This window comes from Carettochelys insculpta, chromosome 5 (assembly GCF_033958435.1).
Source record: "Carettochelys insculpta isolate YL-2023 chromosome 5, ASM3395843v1, whole genome shotgun sequence".
In the NCBI taxonomy this organism is placed as follows: Eukaryota; Metazoa; Chordata; order Testudines; family Carettochelyidae; genus Carettochelys; species Carettochelys insculpta.
Genome location: NC_134141.1, coordinates 63,599,874 through 63,623,746, shown reverse-complemented (window position 1 = coordinate 63,623,746; position 23,873 = coordinate 63,599,874). Strand labels below are relative to the sequence as shown.

The following is a 23,873-nucleotide window of genomic DNA, read 5'->3' as shown; positions in this document are numbered from 1 at the left end:
TTTGACACCAGAACTGAACATGCCTCACTGATGGAGAAGTATTACCACCACCTTTCTCCTGCTTCACATAAGTCGGGGAATATATCCAATGACTGCATTCACCCTCTTAACTACAAGATTGCTAATTGTCTCCCTTAACTCCAAAATCCTTTTCAGAATGTAGTTTTTCATTTTATAAGTGCATCCCTGGTATATTGTTCTTAGGTGTATGTTAAAAGGTGTGCCCTTCAAATGAGTCATCTTATCAGGCGATCCAGATCAGTCTATATAACTGACCTGTCCCTTTAGTGATTTACAACTCCACCAATTGTTTGGGTTTTTTTTGTTTTTTTTTTGTTTTTGGTAATTTGGCACATTTTATCAGTGTTGGATTTATATCTTTTTCCAAATCATTGATGATGATACTAAACAATATTCATCTGAGAACTGTTCCCTTCAGCGCCTTGCTAAAAATACCTCCTTTGGATGTCAATTCACCTCTTAACAGTTGTTTTGTGTAACCTATTGGTCAATGCTAACAAAACTATGTATTGTCCAGGTAATGCTGCTGCTTGAGCATTGTGGTGATGAGTGTAGAGCCAGAGAGGGCATGCCACGTAGGAGCAAGAATCTAATCTGAAACTTCAACCTAAGCCCATACTTTTGAAGTAATACACTAATCAAAAATACTTCTTGCATCCCATCATATAAAGGATTCAAATTTATATATGGCTGTATCTATAATACATAAAATCAGCAATTAAAGAAAGTCTACGTTAGCCTCTATAAAATTAATTTTGGATACAAACATTTCTAATATTCCCGAAGTAATTCCTATATAATGGCTACTTTTAGAAATGTCTGTTCTTGAGTCTGTTACAGAAGCAGAACTGTTACTGTGTTTTGATAGTAGGTTGAAAGCATGTCAGTATGGTGATAAATTACATACAAAAGCCAAAGAAGCACACTTTTGGAAACTGTAAGTTAAAAATTACTAACAAATAATATATTTGTCATTTTAACTAAGTTACAGTAAACACAGACTAGCAAAGTTTCATATAATTAAAAGTCTCTTAAATTTCTACCAGCTGTACCTTGATTTTTCAGTCTTTATTTAATTTTTTATATAAGGGGCCAAATATGCAGCAGGGTGGGGAGCAGAGCACCCTCCAGTCCCATTAGTTCCCAATCAAAAAAGGGTGCTGAGGCAGCATCAGTCACACATCGCCGTGCACCTGTTTGACTTTAGAAATTGTCTGTTGGTTGACGAGGGCAAAACCTGAACCAGGACAGGCACCGTGGTCTGTTTCAGTGACCCCTGTGTAGATGTACAGTGCTACTGACTGACCACACGCCCCTGTGTGGATCTGTTGGGCTGGTTGACTTCTGTGGGAGCAGAAGCTGGACTGCTGGAGAAGCTGGCTGTGGTTGCAATGAACACACATACCGCCCAAGTTAGAGGAGAGGCCACAACGCAGGGATGCACCAGCTGTGTGCACGGCAGTGCCCTCGAGGGGTAGATAAGCCTGGGGGCTGGGGCTTAGCCCTGCCAGGAGTGGGACTAGAGGCATGGGGTTCCTGAGGACAGAGGAGGTTGAGCCAGCCCAGCTCTTGGATTGGCACAGGGCTTGCTACTATATTGCCTGTGTGGCAGCTGCGCCATTACCTAGACTGTTGGTCGCTGGGTCCAGGTGCACCTGAGCACGGTGTCTAGTGGCCTTTGGTGAGGCAGCAAGTGGGAGAGGAGGCAGCAGGATTGGCAGGGGAAGGCTGCCACTCTCACAGGGAGAGCAGAGGAAGAAATATGGAGAATGAAACACAGTATGTGAGCCTTCAAGGCCAAGGTTAAGACCCTTGGAGTGGGGACGCAGGGAATCTTGCATTGCCACTGCTCAAAGTCATGTGTTTTGTGGATACAAAACTTTTTGGTCTTCATCTCCATCAGATGCGATCCTGGTTGTGCACCTGTTCTGCTATTGGTGAGCTCTTGCTCACCTCTTTTTCAAGTTGTGGCTTTTCTTTAAACAAACATTGTAACTTTGACTTGGGTGTCAGCTAGAATGGAGCACGTGAAGCTGTCCTGTTCTGCTTTCCAGCATCAGGTATGCCTCATCTGATACCTTTCGCACCGCATCATATCCAGTAAGACATGCAGCATAAACGTTGATGTGAAAAGAGTTGTGACTTAGGAATATTTAACAAGAATACCATACAGAATTTGCTGTATGCTATAACTACAGGTTGCACCTCCCTCATCCATCACCATAAAGCTTCAGTTACAAAGCTTGCAGAAAGTTACAAGATGTAAAACCAGCAGTGACAGAACTTACATCTGCATTGTATTGCACTGAGTGGAGGTTTTGTACAACACAACTGTGCCTCACTCCACCCACGCTTACTAAAGTGTAGTATTAGGTGGGAATCCTGTTGGCACAATGTCAGTGGTTTGACATACTTGTTAACATGTAGGAAGGAAGTGGGATTCAGAAGCAGAAGAGAAATATCCATAATGCAGTAGTGATAAAAAGTGCTGCTTGATACTCAGTATCCCTTGTCTCTGCCTTAGCGTAAGCCTGGATGGCCTTTGCTGGGAAGGTGAGCTCTGTACTTTATTCTTTATAGGGGAGTAAAATAAACATAAACACAAAGATAGTCCTAATATTCTCTTTGAGCGCTGCTCTGAACTCATTCCCTATTTCTTCCTCACATAGCCTTGCCACATTCGTTCTTTTCTTAAACTGTGTCTTCTACTTTGTCTTGAGTTTCATCTTGATGTTTGTGATCACCAAGACGTGGTCTGAGTCTATATCCACTCCTTGGAAGGTTTGGCATTGCTGTACTGATGTTACGTATCTTCTTATCAAGATTCTGGCTGTGTCTATGCTAGCACAAATCTTCGAAATGGCTATTTCGAAGATATGAGGCACTTAAATGCATATTCAGCACCTCATTAGCATGCCGCCAGCTGCGGCGCATCAAAATTGCTGCGTTCCACTGCCGCACAACTTGTCTAGATGGGGGTCTTTTTCAAAAGGACCCCGGGAACTTCAAAATCCACTTATTCCTATCAGCAGATAGGAATAAAGGGATTTCTAAGTTCCCGGGGTTCTTTTGAAGAGGACTTGTGTCTGGATGAGCTGCACGGGAGCAAAATGCAGCAATTTCAAAGAGCCGTGGCTGGCGGCATACTAATGAAGCACTGAATATGCATTTCAGTGCCTCATTAGCAATCTTTGAAGTGCCCATTTGCATGGCCATTTCCAAGATTTATGCAAGGGTAGACACAGCCACTGTCTATCATGTTCTTGGACTTCCCGTCATTTGATTGCTATGTCCAATTCCAACAGTCCTTTTGTTGGAATCTTGTGTTGCAGATTACCATCTCATGCTCCATAGCAAACTCCAGTAGTTTCTTGCCTTGTTCATTTCTTTCTCCATATCCAAACCTTCCCATGACTCTCTCCCAACCTCTGTTATCTGTTCTGACCTTTGTGTTGCATTGTTCTCCTGTGATCAACACATGTATCTTCATTATCTCCTCCAGCGTCTTTGTCAAGTCTTTATAGAATACCTCGATCTTTTCCTCCATACTGTCCGACGTGGGTGCATACACTTGAACAACCAAGATGTTGAGCAGTTTTGCTTTGAATCTTGCTGTCACCATTCTTGCACTTACCAGTTGGTATCCTAACAATGCAGATCCAAGGTCCATCAAGTCCAGCATCCTATCTGTGATAGCAGTTGTGCCTAATGCTTCAGAGAAAAGTGAAGGAATCTTACAATAAGCACAGAAGAAACAATTTACCCCCCACATTAGGTCTCACCCTAGTCTCCAATCGTTAGAAGTTGGGTCATACATAAAAGATAAGGATAAATTATGACAACTGCAGGTTTCCAGGAGTTATAGAAATGGCCAATGTCTTTTTGAATATTTTTTAAGTTACTGGTTTCAATGACTTCCTGTGGCAGCAAGTTCCAGTGTCACATTACAGGTCACAGATATTAGTAACAAACTTCCCACTTTTCAAATTGGCCCAAAGTCCCCTTATACTTGGATTGCGGCACTCCTGCTCTACTGTCACTAGTGCATTCGTTACTGTGTACCCTGTGATCTCCCACTCCCCACCACCCTTGCAAAGCCACCAGTCTCCCTTCCTCCCAACTTGAGTTTATCTGGGCTACTGTTCATTTTCCTTGTTCTTCTCTGTGTTCCGCTTAGGCCTGTGAGAAGTGAGCCAATATTGCCTATTGCAAGGCCCCGATCACCAGCACTATCACACCCTGGACTGATCACTGCCCAGCTCCCCATAGAGGTGGCAAGCCACACTGGCCCATGAACTCCAGGAATATTCTTGGCTCAGGGGTTCCGTTCCAGCAAAATTTGGGGCCAGGTCTTTTCCCCAGCCCTCCTTGCCACCCCCACATACTTGCTCCCAGTAAGTGTCCTGGCCTCACCTGCCAACCCCAGGAGATTCAGAAGGGCCTATGGTGGGGGTAGGGGTATGCAAATGGGGCTTAAACCTGACTCACTCGACCCCCCACAGCTTAAACCCCTCTCAGCCTTCCCCTCCAAGCCAAACCCCTGTCCCCTACACCCAAACCCTTCTCAGCCCCAGCCAAACCCCTCTCAGCTCCTCCCTGCCTCACAGGATAGCTCCGATGCTGGTGCTGCTGCAGCTGCCCCTTGAGTTGCTAGGCTGGCGCTGCTTTCTCCACGCGCCCCTCCTCCCCCTCCCCCCCCGCGGGGTAACACAAACAGTCCTATCTTGCCTCACTGCTAATTGAGCTCAATTTGATTGGTTTAACAGCTGGCCATTAAAGCAATTACACTGAGTTCTGTTAGCTAGCGCCCAAGGCAGGGAGGGAGGGAAAGAGTCAGCAGAGCGCTTAACAAGCTGCAAATGGTTCTTAAAGAGCCATCTGCAGCTCATTTGGAGTCTCCCCACCGGCTAACTGTGCCCTCTGAGCTGCAGCGCCTCAGGCAACTGCCTCAGTCGCCTTGCCCACACTATGACCCTGCCTTAAATGGGAGGAAAATTGAGCTTCATGTCTCTGTTGTCATTGCAGAAATGAAAAAAATTATATTTGAAGCTTGTTGTCTCCAGAAAAACAACTGCTGTATCTGTTCCCTGTTGAAATAAAATGTTTTCCTACAATTGAGGTGAAAATTTAGGAAGCTTTTGTTTAGAAACAGTACCGCCTCTTTCCAGATGGTATCCTGTTTCTATAATATGAAGGCTTTTTAAAGCATTTGTTTCTTACTTTCTAGCCACAGCCATGATAAGTACTCAAGAATATGTCTCTTCAGTATAGGCACAAACCCTGAGTATTAGTTTCCACTTCTTCATCAGGCAATTTTCTAACTTTCAGGGTGAACTCCTTTGGATAACTTTATATTCTTGTGTGAAACAAACTAAAGAAATTCTTCCTCCCTGCAGGATGCCTAAGGCACCAGAGCCATACGTTTGTTTAAAAAGTTACATCACAAATGTTTCTACAAACTGTGTGCTAGGCAATGGAAATCCTACAATTTTTTGAAGGCCTGTACAAGAATAGTGAAATGAAGTTGAAGGCAGAAACCCTCCACAGCGAAATGCTTGTTCTTTATTATAACAGGGTTACCTTTATTCATGTTAGTGAATAACCCACTGATTCTTACTGAGTTATGGACATTTGAGACATTGTTAACCTTATTTGGCATGCCTCTTGGTTTTATGAAAGAATCTCTTACTAGGACAATTGTTCCATCAACTTACTGATTATGTGAGCTAAATAAATAAATAATAAAGTAAACCTCATAACATCTTCAAATTTAAGTTTTTTGTCTTTTTGCAATGAGTATGGTGGGGTATACAGACCCCCTCCAAACCTAGAAGTGTTTAAAGCCCTCATCCTCTGACTAGAAGAAGCAGAGTTAATCTCTTAACTATATGATCCTGTGGTGCAGTAGGGCCACACCAGGCGTAGGGAATTGGCCTTTTATTTTACTGTAAGTGAGATATACTTCAGGGGAGATGGAAACTGAATCTGGAACCAAAGCAAGATCTTTGACGGGTGTGGTTGTTGAGTAACAAATGCATGGGGGAAGAACCTCCTCAGAATTTAATTGAATGAGCTGCACCTGTAGACCTTTCCTTTAGCTGTGTCTCTGAAGCAAGTTAAACCTTACACCTTGATTTGGGCTTCAGCTGAGGGATGTTTGGCCTATTCAGGGGCGTGACATCTTTTATGTTCACTTTTTAATTTTATACCAAAATATGCCATAAAGGCATAAACTCTATTTAGATATGAAGAATCCTTTCTTTACGTTTTGTTGACAGTATCTGGACATAACATGGCACTTTCACCGGCAGCATTCCGCCTCAATCCTTTGAGGCGTAACTCTGTTGTCAACAGATTCTGTTGACAGAAAAGCTGTGTGGAGGCTCTAGGGGGGCCTTGGCACGACAGACAGGACATCCACAGCAATGAGCAGCCCTGTATGCTGTGCTTCCCGGTGCCTGGTTTGTCAAGAGAGCAGCCAGGCAGTCCGGCCGCTCTGTTGACAGAGCGGTACACTCTTCCAGTTGGCGTTTGTGTGTGGCCACGCTCTGTCAACAGACATATTGTCGGGAAGACTCTCGTGACAGTGACCTCCATTGCCAGAGCACTACAGCGTAACCATAGCCACACCCTGTTAAACATGTCATGCTGGGCCACATCCATCCTTTGGTGTAATGGAGGTGCACAGGGTCAGAATAGCAAATACAGTCTCTAGCTTCTTTTTCAGACTTGTCTTTCATGGGCTTGTGGCATTGTGAATGTTCTAGAGAGAAAATGTGCGTTATTCCAAAGCATGGTGAAGCTCTCATTCCCTTTCGTATGAAGGGATTAAAAAGCTGTGAGACACAAATCATTTGCCTCAGTTATCAGGCAGTCTGCTCGTAGGCATTTTCCTGTAATAACATTAGGTATTTCTAAGATGAGTGTTAGTCACCTTTCACATCTTTTTTTCTTTTAACCAGGTAGACAAGAAAATTGTCCGAACTGAAATAGGCGTTCTGCTTCGCCTCTCGCATCCAAACATTGTAAGTGGGTATTTTTACGGTGTTTCATTGTGTCTCCTTTCATGACCAGTGTATTCAGTTTCTGAGACTGCAGTCCTGAAGTTAATACTTCACGCTGTATGCTAATATATGAGAGACTTTAATTAAATTCTCTTTGGCCTCTGAGGATAGAACAAGAGGCAATGGACTTAAACTGCAGCAAGGGAGGTTTAGGTTGGACATTAGGAAAAAGTTCCTAACTGTCAGGGTGGTCAAACAGTGGAATAAATTGCCAAGGGAGGTTGTGGAATCTCCATCTCTGGAAATATTTAAGAACAAGTTAGATAGATGTCTATCAGGGATGGTTTAGACAGTACTTGGTCCTGCCATTGGGGCAGGGGGCTGGACTCAATGGCCTCTCAAGGTCCCTTCCAGTCCTAGTATTCTATGATTCTATGAAATATCTGGGTTTTTAATCTAAGATTTTTGGGTCAGAGTTGCATTTTTAAAGTAAATTATTAAAGTTTATGCCAATTAGAGAGACGAAGTTTATAAAAATAAGTCTTTTGCTTAAAGGGGAGCCTGGTGGTGTCATGGTTGCTAATTCCTGGAGGGACAGAAAGTCTTGTGGATTTCCTTGGTAAGACACATGGAGAAATGCTGCTGGGCTGTAAAGACAATAATCTCTAAATATCCAGTGCATGAGAGAGTGTTGCTGTGCTGTGAGTGGTGTGTATGTAAGGATGAAAAACAGAGCAATCCTAGAGTATATAAAAATAAGCAAAAAAGAAATAATTAGGTGCCATAAACAATACTTATAGTAAATTGCTTAACTGATAAAAGCACGAACCCAGTGATCACTGCTAATACCATCTGCTTCAGTCAAGTGCCCTTGTTGTAGTCTATTTTGCAGTGCATGGACTCAGTTGAATGGAGAAATGAGCAAATAATTACTCTGTTTGGCATCTTTCCTCAGATAAAGCTGAAGGAGATATTTGAAACCCCCACAGAAATCAGTCTTGTTCTGGAGTTGGTCACGGGAGGGGAGCTATTTGACAGGTGAGTGATCCATGCAAACTGCATTCTGCAGCATTCACAAGGAGTTTTGGGGTGTTGTTCTTACAATGCATTGATCAGCAAGGGGTCATGTAGAATTTGCCCTCTTTCATCCTCGGTAATTCTTACACCAGTAGTCACGGAAATAGTTCCATCTGATTGATGACTACTTATGTGAGTAAAAGTTTGCAGAGTCTGGCTCCAAAATAGTATCTAGAAAAGGTTTCTCACTGGAGATCTGTTAAATTTAATACCAATTATGTAAAAAATGGAGAAAACAAGTCAGTTCTAAATAGTACACAGTGTTGTGGGAGGGGACTCATCAGGGAAACATCAAAGCAGAGCTGTTGTGATGTGCTGTGCAGAGAATGAGAAGGACACTGGTAAAACAGCAGAAAGGTCGCTAGGCAAAACTCAGGTGAACTGTAGAAAGTAGAGAGAAATGACCCATAAAAAGTTGGTCTGCCGAGCAGAGAGAGAGGGGCCCTTCCAACCATTTAGCACTTAATTATGTCTGTGAAAATTCTGCACATTTGTAAAAGATTCTGCAAAAAATTGTTAAATTCTGCAAGCGGTTTAACTATAATGCTTCCCAATCCAAAATGTATTGGTGGCAATGTATAAAATTATTTAAAAAAAAAAAAAAAACCAAAGCAACCTATAACCTATTATTTTTGGTATTGTTTAATGTTAGGGTTTCTTAAGAGAGCAATTTTTTCTTGTTCAAGAGCAAAACACACTCAAAGCCTCCAATGCTTATTTGCTGAATAAATCAATGGTACTGTTGAACTAATCTAGAATAATGCTGTCCAAATCATGCTGGAGCAGGCTGTTTAATCTTCTCTCCACTAGGCTTAACTGCTTAATGTTTAAAGGGAGTGTAATATAAGTATGCACTAAAGAAATAGAACATAAAAAGTACTTCGATTCGGGGAAACACAAACTTGTCTTTTTTCTGTGGCTAATAGTTCATCCGTAATAACCAAAGCAATAAGCTCAACATGAGCAATTTCTGAATGCAGCAGGAGTAAACCCTTCTCTCATGCCTTCAATTCAGAAAGAAGAAAAGCGTGCATACACATACCATATCCAGTTACACTGCCAGGTGAACCATCGTGCCAGTTAAATCATTCAAATCCAGTAAGATAGCATCCAAAGAGATGGTGCACCACTATAGTTAGCCAGGGAAGAGACTTGTGTGGCAGGTGTTTGTAGAGTGTCATGAAAATGGAAATAAGGACATGCCAAGGAAACAGTTGGTCTGTGAAAAACAGCAATTTGTGAGATTGGGAGGGCTGAAGGTAGCATCTGCCACTACATCTTGAATCTCTCTAATCCAGAACTCTCTTGTCCAGAAACATCCTTAATCTGGGTGAGCCAGATGACCACTTACTGTGAGTATGGTCAAATTTCTTGTGGTCCCATAAACTTGGTTTACAGACACCAGTCTTGGCTCTCAGTGTCCTCTGCTGTTGTTTAGCTCTAATTTACCCCTACACATCTTCTAAGAGCCCAGAAAGCAGTGAAAGTATTGGTAATGCTGTTACACAAATTGACTTCCTATGATCTGGCAAGTTCTCTCATTTGACATCAGTCAGGTCCCAAGGGTGCTGGACGAGAGAGCTTCAACCTACATTTCAGTTTACAGGATAAATATGGTGGTGCAAAGTCTCTTTGTATGCTAGCTTACTCAAAAAATTTCTGATAAGTTGGGATGGCCTCTATGTACTGTGTGCGTGATCTCCAAAAAAAAACCGTAGCTGGATTGATATTGCTGATAATTTTTGCCTTTCTGATAGCTGAACAGATATTTTTGGGGTATGGGGACTTTAACTTTACACTGTGTGGGCTTCTCTACACTAGCTTCCTGCTTCAAAGGGAGCATGGTAAGTAGTGTTTCAGGAGATTACTAATGAAGTGCTGCGGTGCATATGCAGCACTCCATTAAGCTAATTCTCCCCCGCGGCAACTTGGAAGCGGCAGACTTCAAAGTGCCGGCTTGCGTGTAGCCACGGCTCACCTGCCGGTACTTCGAAGTGCCAGGGCTACTTCAAAGTCCCTTTACTACTCACGATTTGCGCAGGCACTTCGAAGTACCAGCAGGTTAGCTGCAGCTACATGCAAGCCAGCACTTCGAAGTTTGCCACTTCGAAGTTGCCGCAGGGGAGAATTAGCTTAATGAGGTGCTGCATGCGCAAGGCGGCACTTCATTAGTAACCTCCTGCCACCCTACTTACTGTGCTCTCTTCAAAGTAGGGTGCTAGTGTAGACAAACTCTGTGGAAGTCTCAGATGTGTGACACCAAATGTTGGATTTTCTGCACTCTCTGCATTGTACTGCTCTGGCTTCAGTTCAGTCTAGACTGGTTCTAAGGCTGCTAACTGGTGTCTGGAGAATTCCCCTTGGTGTGGCGGCCTCGATTTATCAGTCACCAGTGCCGAGGACATAGAAGATGTTAGGGAGGTTCCCAGATCTGAGCCATTCTTTTCAGGTGACATATTTGAGGAATTGTCCAAGATTGAGGTGTTATTAGAAGACGTTTTGGAACAAGTTGATAAACTTAATAGTAACAAGTCACCAGGACCAGATGGCATTCACCCAAGAGTTCTGAAAGAACTCAGATGTGAAATGCCCATGATGATCAACAAGCACTGCAACATCATAGGAAAATATCCCATTCTATTGATTAGTAACAGAGAGAAATCCGTACTAGTTTATATACATTCATAGAATCATAGAACTCTAGGACTGGAAGGGACCTCGAGAGGCCATCGAGTCCAGCCCCCTGCCCCAATGGCAGGACCAAGTACTGTCTAAACCATCCCTGATAGACATCTATCTAACCTGTTCTTAAATATCTCCAGTGATGGAGATTCCACAACCTCCCTAGGCAATTTATTACACTGTTTGACCACCCTGACAGTTAGGAACTTTTTCCTCATGTCCAGCCTAAACCTCCCCTGCGTCAGTTTAAGTCCATTGCCTCTTGTTCTGTCCTCAGAGGCCAAGAAGAACAAGTTTTCTCCCTCCTCTTTATGACCCCCCTTTAGATACCTGAAAACTGCTATCATGGCTCCCCACAATCTTCTCTTTTCCAAACTAAATAAGCCCAGTTCTTTCAGCCTTTCTTCATAGGTCACATTCTCTAGACCTTTAATCATTCTTGTCACTCTTTTCTGGACCCTCTCTAATTTCTCTGCATCTTTTTTGAACTGCGGTGCGCAGAACTGGACACAATACTCCAGCTGAGGCCTAATGAGCGCAGAGTAGAGCGGAAGAATGACTTCTCGTGTCTTGTTCACAACACACCTGTTAATGCATCCCAGAATCATGTTTGCTTTTTTTTGCAACAGCATCACACTGTTGGCTCATATTTAGCTTGTGGTCCACTATAACCCCTAGATCCCTTTCTGTTGTAGTCATTCCTAGACAGTTTCTCCCCATTCTGTATGTGTGAAAACATTCTATTGAAGTAATCCATAGTAAGATGGTCTGGTGAAAAAACAGGAATATGAGTGCCATCTATTGCCTCTCCTCAGGCAATATGTCAATCCAGCTGTGTTTTTTGGAGAACACACACACTATACATAGGCCATCACAACTTATCAGACATGTTTTGAGTAAGCTAGCATACAAGGAGACTTGTACCACCATACTTATCCTGTAAATTGAACTGTGGTTTGTAATTCATCCTTTCAATCAGCTTCTGGAAGATAGCTAATGTGACACTAATATTTAAAAAGGTCTCTACAAGTGATCCTGACAATTACAAACCAGTAAGTCTCACATCAGTACCAGGCAAATTAGTTGGAACTGTAGTAAAGAATAAAATTGTCAGACGTGTAGATGAACATAACTTGCTGGGGAAAAATCAACATGGTTTCTGTAAAGGAGAAGTCATGCCATACTAATCTACTAGAGTTCTGTGAGGTTGTCAATAAGATGTGGACAAGGGGATCCAGTGGCTATACCGTACTTAGATTTCCAGAAAGTCTGTGGTAAGGTCCCTTACCAAAGGCTCTTAAGTAAAATAAGTTGTCATGAGATTAGAGGGAAGATCCTCTCATGGATGGAAAACTGGTTAAAAGACAGAAAACAACAGGTAGGAATAAATGGTAAGTTCTCAGTCCACCAAAGGTCTGTACTGGGACCAATCCTATTCAACCTATTTGTAAATGATCTGGAAAAAGGGGTGAACAGTGAGGTATCAACATTTGCTGATGTTACTAAACTGTTCAAAATAGTAAAGAACAAAGCAGACTGTGAAGAGCTTCCAAAAGATCTCACAAAAGGTAGTGACTGGACAACAAAATGGCAATTGAATTTTAATGTTAATAAATGTAAAATAATGCACATTAGAAAAAAACAGTCCCAACTCTGCATACAAAATTATGGGGACTAATTTAGTTATAACATTTCCAGATTGATATCTGGGAGTCATTGTGGCTAATTCTCTAAAAACATCCACTCAATGTTCTGCAGCAGGCAAAAAGGCAAACAGAATGCTAGGAATCATGAAAAAGGGATAGAGAATAAGACAGAAAATATCTTATTGCCTCTATATAAATCTGTGGCATGCCCACAAATTGAATACTGTGTACAGATGTGGTCGTCTCATCTCAAAAAAGATGTGTTGGCATTGGAAAAGGTTCAGGAAAGGGCAACAAAAATGATTAGGGCTTTGGAACAGGTGCCATGTGAAGAAAGATTACGAAGACTGGGACTTTTCATCTTAGAAAAAATGAGACTAAGGGGGAATATGATAGATGTATATAAAATCATGAGAGGTGTGGAAAAAGTGAACAAGAAAAAGTTATTTACTTGTTCCCATAACAAAAGAACTAGGGCTCACCAAGTGAAATGAATGGGTAGCAGGTTTAAAACTAACAAAAGGACGTTTTTCTTCACACAGAGCATAGTAGGCCTATGACACTCCTTGCCAGAGGAGGTTGTGAAGACCAAGACTTTAACAGAGATTTAAAAAACAAAAACCAAAAAACCAGCACTCATGTAGCACGTTAAAAACTAACTAAATGATTAAATAGGTGATGAGCTCCCGTGGAACAGACCCACTTAGATAAATTCGTAGAGGTTAGGTCCATCAATGGATATTAGCCAGGATAGCTAGGAGTGGTGTCTTTAGTCTGTGGTTGTCTGAGGCTGGACATGGATGCCAGCAGAGGGATCTCTTTTGGAACAGCCTGTTGTGCTCACTCCCTCTGGGGCACCAGGCATTATTACCCTTTGTCAGAAGACAGACTACTGAGCTAGATGGACCTTTTGTCTGACCCAGTATGGCCATTCTTATGTTCTTACGGTGTGACTGAAGCTTTCCTTCATTGCACCCTTCCATGACTGCCAATAGAGCCAGCTGAGGTCCTTCACAGACCATGTAAAGTTGAGCAGCACTAAGGTTGCTCTGATCAAGACCAGTGTCTGGCCTAATGGGCAGAGAGCCACAGGATGTGGGAAGGAGAGCACAAAGCACGCTTTCGTACTCCTTTCTCATCCCACAGCTGCAGTGAGTGATGCTTAGCCACAGCTGAGGAGCTGGTCATTTATCTATCTACTGAAGGTTTTGAGGAGAGGAGACATTAAATCAGTTCTTGAAAGTAGTTTCTCATATGGATGACTTCACGCTGAGGAAAAATGTAAGCTCCACATTTTTTAAAAATGTAGATAATCAAAAGATACAGTCTGGGAGATTTTCTTATCCATTGATTTTAAAATACTGATGTCCAAAAGGAATGTTAGGGATCACCAAAGCCCCTCGCACCCAGCCAGGCACAACCACCTCCCCACCACCCCCCGGAGCCAGGTGCCACCCCTCCATAGCCAGCCAATCTCCCCCCGCCCCAAGATTACCATAGAAGCAGTCCCAGGCTGAAGCCATGCCAGACCGCACCTGGAGTCCACCAGGGCTGGAGGAACCACCACATGCTAGTCCCATTGTGTGGTGGGGCACGTGTGTGGAGTGACTGGAGGGGAGTCCCACATGTGCGGCTCTCCTGAGCCGCACTGTGCTGCCCTGTTCGTCACATGTATTGACACCGCTGTTTTAATAAGAGAAATCTGAGTTAATTCAGAAAGAGCCTTCAAAGTGATTGGGCAGTGTCTTGAATTTTACTTCAGATAAACAGAACCCAACTTTTAATCTGAATCTGAAGGAAGGAAAGAGGGGTTAGATCCTCTGATCTCACAGGAATACAGATTCCTTTTTGATTTTTTTTTTTACCCCCAGCTCCTTGAAGAGCTCCTGATGGAACCATATTGGCCTCTTTGATTCTGCCTGTCTTTTCTTTGCATCAGAATAGTTGGCAGTTACACATTTAATGTGGTTTTCTTGAGGAAGCACGAGCTTTTCTAAACTTCTTCATCCCTGAGTTATCTTCCCCTGGTAATCTGACTTTTTTAGTCTGCTTTTTTAAATCCATGGTCCTCATTGTGCTTCTCCTACTACCACCTTTCCTTAGAATCATGAAATCTGTCAAATGATGATCACTTTGTCCCAGGGTGCCTTTTACCTTTACATTTTCAATTAATTCTTTCCTGTTCATCAGAATCAAGTCTAAAATGGCTGTCTGGTTGTCTCCTCCAATTTCTTGGTCTTCAGACCCTCCTCTGGCAAGGAGTTCCACAGGCCTCCTATGCACTGTGTGAAGAAAAACTTCCTTTTCTAAGTTTTAAACCTGCTACCCGTTAATTTCATTTGGTGACCCCTAGTTCTTTTGTTATAGTATCAAGTAAATAACTTTTCCTTATTTACTTTTTCCACGCCAGTCATGATTTTATATATCTCTCTCATATCCCCCCTTAGTCTCCTTTTTCCCTAAAATGAAAATAATAGCATTGCCCCTTATGCCTAATCAATGAGGTTTTCCTTTTCTCTTTTTGTTTTAACCTTTCTTTGTTGACCAAATCACAGTACGGTGATTGATACTGTTAACTACTATTTACTTCCATCGGTATGCTTCTCAATCATCTGGTGCAGGTCATTAAAATCTTAGAACCCTTTTTCCTTTGTTCTCGCCTATTAAACTGTCTCCACGTTATGAGCAACAGTGGTCAATTTTACTTTGCTGTTAGACCTTCCTGTTGTGATGATGTTCTTGACCCATCCACTTTGTCTCTGCCTTTTCCCCAGGGTCACCTTTTTTCAGAAATTAATCTCAGATTATCTTTTCTATTCTGAGGTTGTTCAAATTTATTTCCTTTTAACTCTAGATCTCTCATCTCACTATATGCATGTCCTGATTTCAACAATTCTTGTCTCTACTAATTCTTTTTTACTCAAATACCAAAACCATACGTTCTGCAAATTGGTACATATCATTCTTGTCATCCCATGTCCAGACTCAACTCACATTTCTTTGTCACGTTCAAAAATCTCACATTTTCTAATGTTCTGAGGAGCTAAAATGTCTTGACCAGTAATTCTTTTGCTGCTGCTGCTTTCACCCACAGCTGTAAATCTGCTCAATGTCATCTCCGAAATATTGTCCACACTTGACACACTCTAGATTGCTCCCACAGTAAAAAAAAAAAAAAAAAAAATCTGTCATAGTGTAGATTTGAGTTAACATCACATGCTTTGGTGGAGATTCCAAAAAATCCAAATACAGGTGAGGTGGTTCTGGAGAGCTCCCCTTTTGTAGAGCTGCCGAGATGACTAGCAGTGTGGAAATGTGGTGTGCAAATGGCGGGCTGGGGATCTTCTGAAGCCTGCAGGGCCATGTCCTTGTTCCTGATGCATGGGAAGTAGCAATGGAAAGGCCCATTGGTTCCTCTTTACCTGTATTGTTTTCCACTAACCACTGATGTGTGGATCATTTAGGATATCATTGATGTAGTACTAAATATCTGAGCTCTCCTTTATGCGGGAGGTGGAACAGGAGTCAGGAGCTAATTAGGGCTCTTATCCTGTGCGGCAGTTGTGCTTCAGCCAACGCGCATCAAAGCAACCCTGCAGCTGCCCTTATTTTCACCAGCAGGGTAAGGTCCCAAAGGGGCCATAGATAAGCTGTGAATCAACACAGCAGACCTCTGACCTGGCATACCACAGGCATTCCTCGTTTGCTAGTGTTGGGAAGGCTGTTGGTTTGCAAAGTGGCTAGGCTGGCATTACTCAGCTGAACACTCCCCTCTGCATGTTTCTAACTGAGAGTCGGGCTCGTAATGTTTTGAACAGTTCATTGGGTATCTCATAACATCAGTGACAAGCCCCTAGACTAAGGACAAAGTAGGGAAGTGTGCATTTATCGATTTCTCAATACAATTTGGTACTTAGTTACTCTCAGGCATTTTGTAATGATATGTTTTTAACACTTTAACTGTACGTGGTCAATATGCCAGTATCTCTGTCATTGGGTTAAAGTAAATCTTATTATTTGAACAATTTTTTTCAGAGTAACAGAGACCAAATTCAAATAACTGCCCATAAATGACAGTGTAGAAAGCAGTTATGTTTACAGTACAATTAGTACGCTGTTCCTTCCTGATGCACTTAAGAGCTAAAACATTGGGCACCAACATACACAGTGTTACAAATGCAGAAGCACTTCATCTAAGCAAAGCCACTGTAACACTGCTTGGCATAAAAAGGAAGGTACCTTTGCACCTCGGTGGGAGATGAGAGTCTCTGAGTATTTCGCTGGCTGCTTGCCACTTCCAGAATGTCAGCTGATGAAATATTTGAGTTTCACTGTTTCTTAGCCCTGTTGGAGGAGGTTGTGCAGCACTTCATTTGAAGGTCCTTCTGCTGCACCCTGGTTGTCTGTCTCTGTGGGTTTGCACAGGTCATTAGCGTGGGCAGGTCTAGTCAGGACAGAGCTGTATATTGCTAGCAGCTCTATAGGGAGAGGAAGCTCATTCAAAGTTGATGCAAGTCGACGTATTAAAAGGTCTAACATGGGGGAGGGGTAACCCATGGCTCTTTGAGGCTTTAAATACGGCTTCTCAGAGCTGTGCACTGGGAGTGCTGTACCTGCTCCGTGCAACCCCCTGCCCCGCTTAGTGGGTGAAGCATGTGGCGACAGCGGCTCCTTCTCAGAGCCACGTGTTGGAATGATGCCCACGTGCCCTGCACACATGCCCCACCGCTTGATGGGAGAAGCGCATGGTGGCAGCAGTGGCGGTGGCTCCGGTGAGTTGCCGGTGTGGAATTAGAACAGAAGGGAACTTGGGAGTGCCTGACTCTGGGGGAGCCTGGCTCTAGGGGAGGGCATTTATTTAGAACAGGAGGGTTGGGAGTGCCTGTCTCTGGGGTGGGGCAGGAGGGCACTGAGCCATGTATTATATGTTTATTTTTATAGCTATGTATAGCTATATAAATAAGTATATAATACGTGGTTCTTTGCACTCTACCCACCTCTGTTTTGGCTCTTCATCTCTAACTGGTTGGCCACCCTAGTCTAACACGTTGCAATTCAACTCGTTAGGCAATAGCGTAAAGACTAAGTCTCCTCATGATCCGAACACCAAAAAACATCATGCTCTCTCCCGTCTACAAAACACATGGCTATGTTGTTGCGGTATTGCCCTAATCCAGCTTCCATGGAAATCAGTGGAGAGACACACCCATGTAGTGGATGGACCCAGCTCCACATAGGCAACACTGAAAACCTCAGCTCAGTCACTCCGAGGAAGAGCTGACTTTCTTGCAATCAATTTCTTACTTTCCTATCCTGGTTGTCTTCACACCCATGAGCCAACTAGAGAAGCTGCAGCAGACTCACCCACAGCCAATTCACAATACTTTTCTGTACTGATCTGTTATTTTTAGGTAAATCTAAAATTAAATAAGCCTTTATGCACCTGTGTCTGTTTTAGACTCAACCTCTGTGTGTGCGTGCACATACCCACACAAATCCCCCAGCCTGCCTTACATAAATGTTATTAAAATTGCAAGGTCAGGCACTTAAAAACTAAGAAACAGCAGGCTTACAGTCTTCCATGCAAATTGAAATCTGCCCCTTGTGTATCCCTCCTGTGCCCTAGATCCTGTTGAAAGGGACCTGACTGAGGAGTGTGTAGGGGCCATACCACGGGGAGGAACTACCCCAGAATCTTTATAAAAACATAAAATAGTACATAGTCTTACAATTGAAGACTTTATAATGCAAACACAGAAGAGGGCTGAATAACATTGATGGAGACAATTATAGTGATGGAGAAATGTTAATTAAAGTTAAAGCTGCATCAAAATTTAAACAAGAATATTTGATTAAAAACATTTTTCAATTTTTCCCTTTTTTATAAGGAAACCCAGAACTGGAAAATTACTAACTTTGGGGTCTGTGTTATTCCTCCTCCCCACTCCCCACCACAACCGTCTGACCTATTTTTCCTTTATCCTCCTATTTTCAGTGGCAAATGTGGAAAAAAAATTGGGGGGCAAAGGAAGAGGGAGAGAACAACATTTATGAAACCAGACATTTCCTACAACTTTCTTGGGAAACATTCAAATAAATGAAAAATTGGTACTGAAAATTATTATAAAATTGGTCATACCTCTTGCAAAATGTTTTACATCGCTCTTAATAGAGCTTTTATTGAAACCATAAGAACAGCAATGATAGAAAACTGAAAGTGCAAAAAACTCACTTATTGCCCATTTCATTGCACAAAAGGAACAAAATAATGAATGTAATAATACTTAGCAATTTGCCATAATTGATGCATATATATATATGTATATATATATATATATATATATAAGGAAATAAATACAGAAATATTTGTTAGCTAAACTACCACTGCTTATCCATTTGTCATTTGGATGCATAGCTCTTACAAATGAGTTAGACATCAGATTTGTTATTTAGGATACTACATAATTCTCCTGACTTTTCCAAAGTTCTGTAATGCATGACCAGTCATATTCAGTTACTTCCAAGGGAGCTCCTGGGTTCTCACTTTTGCTACATATTGTGATACCTAAATATGGATTGTGGAGCCTAATATTAGGCACCCATTTTTATGGCACTGCATATAAATTAGATGGGCGTACAATGTAGATGTAACGTCTGGTGCAATATAGAAACTAACTGATAACTTTCCCATAGGCATGAGAAGTAGGAATATGGGGAGATGCTGCAACACCCCTGGTTTTTGGGTGTGGGGACCCTGGAGCCCACCCGCAAGGGCTCTGCCACTGGTCCCAGCTGCCGACTCCATGCCCAGGGTTCTGCAGCCACCTCCACTTGCAGTGAGGGAGGTGGACAAGGCTGCAGCTCAGCAATTCCCACACTTAAAAATTGTTCCTGCACCATTGTAATCTCCATTAAGATACCAAAATACTGTTAAAATCAGGGCAATCATCAACTGAATGAGATAATTATATTAATTACACTTGAACCCATGTTATATAAAGAATCTGTACATGAACTTGATTTACTTCACTTATAAAGAAGCTTTGCTTTGTAACTAAATAAATATATCAAGGCAACAAGGAATTGAGACTGCATTTTAATACAACCATTCTGCTGTAGGTTACGGTTATCTAATTTCCCTTACATGATTTCTGCAGACTTTTCAATCAGTTTTAATCTGCAGAAATGTTTCAGATTAGTACATTTTAAAAATATGACAGAAGGATTAAATGACAGCAAAAGTTGTTTTAGATAAATAAAAAACTTTTTATAACAGAATAAAAAATCTAGGAAGGTGAAGGCTGTGCCAACAGCAGACCAGATTCAATAGTCCTTATGCAGGCAAATCTCCCAGGGTGTGTCTACATAGCAAAGTTATTTCAGAATAACAGCTGCTATCCCAAAATACCTTTGCGAGCAACTACACAATGCAACTGCTATTTTGAAATAATTTTGAAATAGAAGATGGCTTATTTCAAATTTGGTAAACCTCATTCTATAAGGAATAGTGTCTATTCTGAAATAGGTACTTCAGAAAAGGGGCTATGTAGACAGGGAACAGGGCCTATTTCAAAATAAACTATTCAGGAATAGTTTATTCCAAAATAAAACTGTTGTGTAGACATATTATTTTGAATAAAAGCCCCTCGAAGCACTGCTTTTAGGGGCTTTAAGCCTAAATAGGCTCTCTTTTGTGTGTGGACATACAATTTCAGAATAAGTTTTGCTTATCTGGTGCCCCTATAGTGTGGGCGCTTCATTCCAGAATAGCTGATTTTGGATAAATAACTCTGTAGTTAAGACCCTACCTCTGCAGTGAATACCCTCACTGAAGTTAGTACAGCATTTGCACTAGGATCATGGAAACCAACCCATTAGCAGTGTATGGAACAAAAGGGTTAGCTAAATCCACATTGCCAATAGAAAAATTTTAAAATAATGTTTTCATATTGAAATATTACAGAGGAGTAGTGCATAAAGGGAAAAATATAGTTAGGTGGAGGATGAGAGAGACAGCAAGATCAGGGACTATTAATCAAAGAGTAAAACTTGGAATGAAAAAATATTTTGTCTGAATTTGCACAGCAGAACTACTGAACATGTTAGCAGTTATTTTTATATTCATGTGTATGTATAAAGCCCTTTTCAAGATAAATTATATGCTTATCACTTCATCTACTACAAAAATGCAGCCAGCTGCAGAGTGGGAAGGGGCAAGCATTATAGCAGCAATATTAAATACTACTTTAGAGACAGGATGTGAAGATTACCTTCTAAAAAAAAGACAAGTTCCAAATTGTGTGCTAAGTGCCTTGGCTAATTAACTTAAAATTTAATTTGCACTAATCAGCCTGAGATGAAGGAAGCATGAAGCAAATTTTATGCATAGAATCATGTTTTAGAGTATCTCAGGGGACAGCCTGGAAAGATGCTAAGATTCCTGAAGCAAAATCAAGATAAAGATAGGAGAAGTGGTGAACTGAGAAAAAGGAAGGAGGAAGGAAGGAAGGGTCAGGTCAGATCTCACAATTCCTTAGTCACCTGGCATCTCCGAAGAAGGTTATGATTAAAACTTGATCCATATTTGCTGCACTGGGCTCCTACACCCAACATGACCAAAAAAAGAAATGGCTGCAGTGGTACGGTCAGGCATGGGGAGAGATGTCCATTTTTTGTGTGCTTCAGCTCTGGGTCCTGAGGTAGTTCTCTCCCCTGGGCTGGACCCAGTGAGGCTGCAGAAGTGATTACAGCCCTAGAACTGGAAGACCCCCTAGTGACCATGCAGGCCTGTAAAAGAACAAGACATGTTTGTTCCTAGTTAGCTGGTCCCTTAACTCTGTTTTAAAGCGGTGACAGAGGAACTATATGGAGAGTTACTGTCATTCCTGATCTGGGTGCTGCCATGCACCTGAGGGCTCTGCTTCAAAATAGAGACGTGCTCTTTTCTCAGTTGTCATTTGTGGTGGGGGTAGTAGAGCGGGGGTGAAAGAAATGTTTGGTGATTTGCATGCCTCTGTCTTCAGGATGGCACATTCAGCTCTTCCCAGGAGTTGTCAGCTACTGAAAAGTGTTTCTACATTAGAGGCCCTTTAAAAACCTTTCCTGACTGATTTATATCAGACACCACAGTTAGTTATTTCTGCTGTTGAGGGCATCACTGCCTACAGTTAGGTGAGAGGTTTCTGCCTTTTAGCATTTGAAGGGGCAGTACAATAGCACTGACTAAATTATTTCCCCAGACTCACAGCTGCTGGGTGGGCAGCCTGCCTGTTGATACAAATTCAGCCTTTTGGATTGAGGAAAGGCAGAAAGCTTAATCTTTTGCCAGAGACAGCGATATGTGGGTCACCAGCTGCTGCAGAAAAACTGTGGGGGAGCCACTGACTAGAAGATAGTACAAGAAGTTCAGTTTGGTCTGATGGGAAGAAGGTAAGAAGAACCCCATTCATCTTCACCCTCCTCATCCTAATAAGTGAGAAGTGGGGAAAGTGGTCTTTATCTCTACAAGTGTATGTAACTGCCCACAGGCAGACTTGAACCTGGGACCTCAGTGCAGGTGCCCCTACAGCTTGAGCTAAGGACCAGCTGGCGCTCAGCTTAGGCTGCAGATATCACTTATTCTTTCTCTGTGACGTGGCCTCGGTACCACCACATGGAAATGTTAACCACACATAGGTGTGTGGGTTACATATACACACATCCCAAACCCTCCAAAGGCATCATGAAGCCTGGGTTTCATAAAACTCAAAATAATTTTGTAAAATCCCAGACTTTAGTCACACAGAAACTCCAACTTTTTGCACAATAATGCGATGGGTTCACGAAACCTCAGTCTCTGAGAAGTTTGTCTTGTTTTCCCTCAAGGTGGTGGTATTTCTCAGAAGATTTATTAGGAGGAGAGAATTGTCCTCAAGCTAAAACTCCAGGATGGGATGCTATATAAAAAATAAGACATGTGAGACCATTTGGTGGCCATCAATAACAGTCAAAAAGTAAAGCAATGGCCAAAAGGTCAAATATAATGTCTTGGGAGCTGCTTATGCCATGCAGATTAATTTGTAGTGAAATATTCTGTTGCAGTGACATGACATTTTAATTCAATTATTTAGCAGCCAGAAACCTTAGTGCTGTTGCAGCAATGTGGTAGAAGAGAGAAGATCACTTTTCTTTCAGATCTTGAAAATTATCTTCTAATCAAAACCATCTGAGCCTGCTGGGACACAGCCACTCCACCCTGTGAGGCAGATGTGCGTGACAGAGCTGACTTTGTGCCAGCCGAAGATTGTGCCACACTGGGGAAATCACCAACCTGCTTAAAGAAGCTTAAAGTCCCTTTTGTACCACTAGAGCAGTGCAAAAATTACTTTGGCAGAGCTGACAATTTGGCCCTTGGTTTTGTTATTTGTGTGGGATTTGCATCAGCTTTTCAATTGTAACTGAACCAAAAAGTTTATCATTTATTATTTCAGTGGTTAAATCTGTTTTGAAAAATGTGCACCTTGTTTATGTAACATTGTCATTTTTTCCTGATGTAGCAACTTCAATGAATTGAAGTTATGCTGGAAAATGTATGTCAATAATTTAAAATTCTGTTCTACATTGAAAGATAGCTCGATAAAAGTGGTAATGTCAGGTTCCTCCATGTCTTTTGTATCTCACTGAATTACACATCCAGTGTGCTTCATTTAGAAGTCCACCTTGCCAGCCCAAAGAGTTCATCCTGAGCTCTGAAAGTCAAGGCTGGTGGTTCTTTCCGCATGCTTCATCACCAATAGTAAATATGCAAGTCAGATTGTTCCCCTAACTACATCTGTGCCATCCCATTGTTCTCAGTGGTTTTGCACAAGTATAACTGATCAGACATAGTAACTAATTCTGAAAACTGTATTTCAGAATTAATAGAATCTAGCTTCCCCCCTGCCAGCTATATGTAGTTAAGGTTTAATGGCAGTGTGACAATTTGGGGATGCTTGGTTGATTTTATGAAGTTATATGGAATTGTATTTTTAAATGTCTCTAGGTGGATTTAAACGTATTGATTACAGTCCCCCTGTTTGCTGAGGGGACTGTAACACATGCATGTAAAAGACACTAGTTGGTCCTTAAACCTCCATGGTTGCCTGCTCAGGTGGAAAAAACTTCACACAATAGGATGGCTGAATCTGGGAGAAGCCACTCCCTCCAACTTCTTTGGAGGGAGAGGCAATGGAAAATCCCCAGAGGAGAGCAAAGAAGCCAGCTGTAGGTAGGGAGACTTGAAGGAAAACTTTGGAAGGAAGCTTTGTGCAGGAGAGAGGAGTGTGGTTTAACTATGGTACCAGCCAACATCAGAGGAAAATAGCTGTCTTAGGGAAAGAAGCTCCGTGAGTCTGAAAATATACCATTAGCTGTAGGGAGGACACCCTACGGGACTCTGCAACCACCCAAAGACCTCTGCAGTGTT

General features: G+C 42.1%; 1 protein-coding gene across 3 annotated transcripts in view; it reads left to right on the top strand.

Annotated features, from left to right (window-relative positions):
* Window positions 1-23,873, top strand: part of CAMK4 (calcium/calmodulin dependent protein kinase IV) — a 280,889-nt gene that overhangs the window by 137,817 nt on the left and 119,199 nt on the right. For all 3 annotated transcript variants that reach the window (XM_074995233.1, XM_074995232.1, XM_074995234.1), the window contains exons 3-4: window positions 6,984-7,046; window positions 7,981-8,063. In XM_074995233.1, the coding sequence (XP_074851334.1) occupies window positions 6,984-7,046; window positions 7,981-8,063 (146 nt within the window). The remainder of the gene's footprint in view (window positions 1-6,983; window positions 7,047-7,980; window positions 8,064-23,873) is intronic.